This window comes from Olea europaea, chromosome 7 (assembly GCF_002742605.1).
Source record: "Olea europaea var. sylvestris chromosome 7, O_europaea_v1, whole genome shotgun sequence".
In the NCBI taxonomy this organism is placed as follows: domain Eukaryota; kingdom Viridiplantae; phylum Streptophyta; class Magnoliopsida; order Lamiales; family Oleaceae; genus Olea; species Olea europaea.
This window is the reverse complement of record NC_036243.1, coordinates 25,999,940-26,006,141: the sequence shown is the minus strand read 5'-3', so window position 1 is coordinate 26,006,141 and position 6,202 is coordinate 25,999,940. Positions and strand designations below refer to the sequence as shown.

Sequence of the window (6,202 nt, the reverse complement as noted above, 5' to 3'; positions counted from 1 at the left end):
TTGAGTCGAGGTGAATCAAGCCCATAAGCGACTCGACTCATTTGCCACCCTCCACCCTGTCATTTTGAAATCCAATTTAACTCATTCTTTTTTATAATACTAAGAGCATGTCCAGAAGGCTCTTTAAACATGTGATGCTATCTATTTTAAAGTTAACCTTTAAAATTATACTCCAAGAAGTTTTTTTAATTAATATTTTAATTTAGAGATAGCTCACTTTCTATAATTAAATGCATTAAAATTATTTCAGTTTTCAATGTAAGAAAATAATATAATAATTTAGAGAAAATTGAGTTAAAATAAAAGATAGAAAAAAATAATAAATATTTTGGGAAATAGTAAAATTAAGCGTTAAATATAAAAAAATCTATTAGAGTGTTTCTACCAAACTCACCATCTATAATTAAATGTATTTAAATTTTCAATATTAAAAAATAATATAAAAATCCTGAGAAAAATTAGTTAAAATAAAAATAGAGAAAAATAAAGAAATAAAAATATTAATTCTTGAGTCCCAAAAAAAAAAAAAAAATTGGAAAATTTCTTATATTATTACCGAACAACGTCCTAAAGGATATTCATCGAACAACGTTCTGCTTGATATCTCGAGTTTCTCGTGTCACCGTCTTCAGCCTACCATTTCTTTTTTCTCGCCCCTAAACCGTGTTCACACCTTTCGCACATGTTTTTCAGTCTCCATATCTATCTGTATCCATATGTGTATGATACTTTGGCTCAACTTTTCAAACTCTCAGTCTGTACCGTGACAAATTTGTCTAATGTGTTCACATTTCCATTCACACATTCCGTCAGATAAATTAAGTGCACCAAGTATATGAAGCTTGTATCGTACCCAGAAAAACACAATTACTCCACCTTGTAGTGTTGCAAGAAACCCATATCGAAATGAATGAAAACAAGCAGAAAAGGCGAAGGAAAAGGGAGAATGCAAGCATTAATGACGAAGAAACTGGTGAAAATCAGGGTGAGGTGAAGACGAAAGATTTGAAGGAGATCTTAACCTCATTGATTTTGCTTGAGGGTCAAGAAAAGAACGAGCAAGAAGAGTTCGCCAAGGCGAATAGGGAAGAAAGGATTCAATTCGAGGAAAATCAGAAGAAAAAAACACGCACAATGATGGATTATTACTCGAAATTTCAAGAAAGTCATAAAGACTTGGATCAAATTGATGGGGTTAGAAGAAGAAAAACTCGCGCTAAGGCTCTCACCGTTGCAATTGGTGCAATAACAATGGAGAATTCAGTTTCAATTTCTGATGAGAATAGTAAAGATAATCGGAGTAATACAGCAGCCAGGGCCGGGGCTGGTCCCGGCCGGCGGCTGTGGGTTAAGAATAGGTCGACGGATTGGTGGGATCAATGCAACAGTCCTGAATTCCCTGAAGAGGAATTCAAAAGGGCATTTAGAATGGGGAAAGGTACATTTGAAATGATATGTAATGAATTGACTTCTGTTGTGGCAAAGGAGAATACTATGTTGAGGGATGCAGTTCCTGTTAAGCAAAGAGTGGCTGTATGTATATGGAGATTGGCCACAGGGGAGCCTCTTAGGCTCGTTTCGAAGCGATTTGGATTGGGAATTTCGACTTGCCATAAGCTCGTGCTCGAGGTTTGTTCTGCGATAAGGAAAGTTTTGATGCCCAAGTATTTGCAATGGCCTGATGAGGAGAATGTGAGGAGGATTAAGGACGAGTTTGAGGCCATTTCCGGGATACCTAATGTGGTTGGATCAATGTATACGACTCATATACCGATCATTGCCCCTAAGATTAGTGTGGCTGCATATTTTAACAAGAAGCATACTGAGAGAAATCAGAAGACTTCATATTCGATTACTGTTCAAGGTGTTGTTGATCCAAGGGGAATGTTTACAGACATGTGCATTGGTTGGCCGGGATCAATGCCCGATGATCAAGTTTTGGAGAAATCCGCGCTTAACCAGAGGGCGAATGCAGGGCTCTTGAAGGGTGTTTGGATTGTTGGGAGCTCTGGATACCCTTTAATGGATTGGATATTGGTGCCTTATTCGCAGCAGCATTTGACGTGGACGCAGCATGCTTTCAACGAGAAGATCGGGGAGATTCAGAGGATCGCTAAGGATGCGTTTGCGAGAGTGAAAGGGAGATGGGGTTGTTTGCAGAAAAGGACTGAAGTGAAACTTCAGGACTTGCCAGTGATTCTTGGAGCTTGTTGTGTTCTGCATAATATATGCGAATTGAGGAACGAAGAAATGGAGCCGAATATTAACTTTGAGCTTGTGGATGATGAAATGGTCCCGGAGATTGGTTTGAGATCAGCTAATGCGATGAAAGCTAGGGATACAATTGCTCATAATCTTTTGCATCATAACCATGCGGGAACATCGTTTCTATCATAGGAAAATTTCATATCTTTCTGCAAGCGTAGTATTGAACAAAATTAGACGATGAAGAAGGATTTAGGTAGACGACCGTATATTTTATGGGGAATAATGTTTAATTGTTGTTTTTGTTGAATGAAAAATATTACATCTGGAAATGTTTTGTGGCTTTGTCCCATTGTCGCAATCTCTGAGGGGGGCTAAAAGCAAGTGTATTTTTTTTTATTTTTTTTTTTTGTGCCTTTGAGAAAATTAATGACTGTTGTCTTGTAGGATGGAGGAGTCATACCATAGAAATCAAAGACGCATGTGGGCGAACTTTATTAATTAAAAGTCATTGTCTTGTGTTCTTATTCTTACTTTTGAATAATATTTTCCAAAGTTGCCTTCAAAAGCACGGTATAAACACAGAATTTACGTGGTTCGATGCTTGGCTGTAGTTCATGGGCATAGACGAGGAGAAAGCTTCACTAATACAAAAATGAGAAAATAGGAAAGAGCAATTAACTCGATTTAAACAACGGCACATAATATTATCTTATTTGACAGTTTAAAAAACCTTTTTTTTTTTATCCAATGATTTTTTGACAACAATGCATATGTCAACAAGTGTGTACAAATTGAGTGTATGAATGGCAAAGTCCAACTCGAAATGCTTTAAAATTTATACAAGTCCAAACATTTTAGAAACTCGATAATTTGTTCAGTTATCAAGGAAAATGGCAAGAATCATCCCTTATTTCGAAAGTGATTATGGAAGCTAGCTCTAATTAATTATTGTTAATGACATCGACACCGCGTTTGATTGATGTTTATGGAGACCCTTGAGTAATAAGATATTTGTTGATTAGATTCCATCACTTTTAAATTTTGTTAACATGGCATGATAATACTGGTTGAATTTAAACTACTATGATCGGTTTTTTTTTTAAAATAATAATAATAATTATTATTTGACATCCTAATGATTTTTTTAGTTCTTTTCGACAATGAACTTTAGTGGATTGAAAGGAGACAGCTATCAAGCTTGTCCTCGAGTCTGAGTGGTGGGAATTTGTACAAACCCGCGGTCCTCAAAAATCAGGTATGGATGGTGCTGCAAGTATTTATAAATTCCTGCCAAACAACACACATGCGCAAGTCCCGACGTAATTTTTTTCCCCCTTTTTCTTTCATGTGGGGCTGCGTCTAAAGTGAGGGGTCGATAAGACCCCTGTAGAAAAATACACAGGGCATTTTCCTTCAGATATCATGTCGCAACTATGCTCCAAGAAAGAAATACTATGTGCGCGGCAATCAAATATTTTTAGCGTACTCTTGAAAAAGTAATGAAATTCTCATGATCTGACAGAGTTTGTCATTTACCCATCTAAACTCTATTTGCATGTTGTTACAGGTCAAATAAGACATTTATGCATGATTTGTTTGTTCAATTATCAAAGAAAATGGCGAGAATCATTCTTTTTCTATTATATTCTTTGCGTTGAAAACAAGGCTAGGTTTAATTAATTATGTCAAACGTGCAAGGCTACAGGGGGACCGTGCCCCGCATGAGCCATGATGGGTACTCGAGTGGGCCTGTTAAAAACAATCATGCTACATATGCGTTCTTTTTCATATTAAGTTTGACACTCTTTCATATGGTATTCATAGAAATCATTGATTTCTACAACATTCAATCATATTACTGTCCAGATTTTGATATATAGGAAGGAATGTCAATTATTGAGGTGAATGTAAATAATAATGTACATATAGCTTAATTCATTAGAAAAATTGGAAACATATGCCCCAAACAAGTTTGAGGTGCGCCAGGCTTGCCAAAAGAATGGCCTCTATCGAGCATACGTCGGGCCACCTTAAACCAGAGTTGTTCAAGCGGAGTTACACCCCTATTGCAACCTGTCATTCACTAGTCTTTGAAAAAGTTTATTTCGATCCATACTCTTTAAGTTTCCATTTCAAAAATAAGGCATTGACAAATATTTATCAAAAATCAGGTGTAGTCCACCCCCTTTCAAAATTGGATTGATAGAGTCCTTTCCTCTTAAAAATGCACCAACCCCAACAATCTTTTTTGTATGAGAGGTTTATCACCTCTGATAAAATTATTACAGTGCTACAAATCGACCAACGCTGACCCATTATCGGAGCTGAAATACTCTTTCAAATTGAGCAAAGTAGCATTGGCCTAGATCTGCAAATCGGTGGGCTTCAAGGAGATGCAAAGCTCGACCCTCGAAGTGTTCATAGAGATCACCACCAAAGTACTTGAAAGCAATAGCCAAGTTGGCTGCAAACTCTGCCAACTCTTGCCATCGCTTTGAATCGAACGTCCTTGACATCATTGTTTCCCTCGAATATTTAAATTATGTATAAGATATTCGAGGTGGAGAGAGATTTAGGGCACCTTTGATGCTGCAATTCGGGCACTGCTTGGCGTCACGAGCATCACGACTGCAATAGGGTAGGGGGTGTTTGTATGTATGAATGAATGATTGAGGATTCTGAAAGTTTGTGAATGGTTGATAAATTTGTGTTCTATATCGTGGAGTTGCATTGGATGCAGATTAAGTGCTGATCATTTGGGGATTTGGTAGTCATTTTTAATGTTCAAGATTTGTTAGGAATGGATTTAAGGTGGTGGAAGTGATTGTGAATTTGAGGTGAAAGTGCTAGTGGATTATAGATTTGAGGTGATGCAGATGATTTGGATGGTGATGGTGGTGACAATGATGGTTGTGGATTTGAGTTGAATATCGTGGTTAGTTCTTTCAGGATTGGAGGTGGTGCCAAAGATTTAGGTGGCATAAACAATGGGAGAGTGGGGTGAGGGTAGGTTAGATAAAAAGTGATCATGATCATTTAATTGGTAATTTATGACTTACTAAAGTATGTGATTTCCATCTAAACAAATAATTGTGATTCACAAATCTTTGTGATTTGTGCCTAATGTATGATTGTAACCATATATTATGTATTATTGTAACATTGACCTGCTTAATTAAATTGTATGTCACAATAATTTATCAAATGTCACAAAATATAACCTAATTTTTTATAATAAAAAAAAAATCCAAAAATTTGTTATTTTGAAATCTTTGATACAATGCCATTCGAATACTTGACTCATAAATCACCTTTCTAGTAGGATGTGTAATGGGCTGACCAACTGCAGTATTTCGAGGACATCCAATTGGTTATCTCGTGTCATCAAGCGCCCAATTGTTGCCTATCCAGGTCAGATGGTAGGCTAAAGGGAAAGTGTGCAAAGGAGATCCTCAGAACAGGGGACTCGGCTTTCTTGTCATCAAACTTGTAGCCTGCAGTTCAATGGCTTGATCAAATATAGATCATGAATGTNATACAATGCCATTCGAATACTTGACTCATAAATCACCTTTCTAGTAGGATGTGTAATGGGCTGACCAACTGCAGTATTTCGAGGACATCCAATTGGTTATCTCGTGTCATCAAGCGCCCAATTGTTGCCTATCCAGGTCAGATGGTAGGCTAAAGGGAAAGTGTGCAAAGGAGATCCTCAGAACAGGGGACTCGGCTTTCTTGTCATCAAACTTGTAGCCTGCAGTTCAATGGCTTGATCAAATATAGATCATGAATGTAATAATAGATACGACATTGAAAGAGCAATTTTTTGGTTATTTCTCGTAAGGCTGCATTGAATAACTGCAAAGTGATTGTTAAGCGTCATAATTATAGATCACAGGGGGCAGGGCAAGAACTACTACTGTGCTATGATTATCACTTATCCCAGAAATATGTAGTTACAAAGTCTATAAACATCATGGTATGGACTATAGAG

At 37.0% G+C, this 6,202-nt stretch overlaps 2 protein-coding genes across 3 annotated transcripts in view; one reads left to right on the top strand and one right to left on the bottom strand.

Moving 5' to 3' along the window:
- Positions 1–577: 577 nt before the first annotated feature.
- On the top strand, positions 578–2,712 carry LOC111397587 (protein ANTAGONIST OF LIKE HETEROCHROMATIN PROTEIN 1-like). The gene has a single exon (XM_023024584.1). It carries the CDS (start codon positions 907–909, stop codon positions 2,395–2,397), a length of 1,491 nt encoding a protein of 496 aa, XP_022880352.1. The 5' UTR covers positions 578–906; the 3' UTR covers positions 2,398–2,712.
- A 3,023-nt stretch (positions 2,713–5,735) lies between these two features.
- The window catches only part of LOC111397586 (RNA-binding protein 1-like), a 4,013-nt gene continuing 3,546 nt past the window's right edge, over positions 5,736–6,202 (bottom strand). For both annotated transcript variants that reach the window (XM_023024582.1, XM_023024583.1), the window contains exon 6: positions 5,736–5,962. In XM_023024582.1, the coding sequence (XP_022880350.1) occupies positions 5,853–5,962 (110 nt within the window). In that variant the 3' untranslated portion in view covers positions 5,736–5,852. The remainder of the gene's footprint in view (positions 5,963–6,202) is intronic.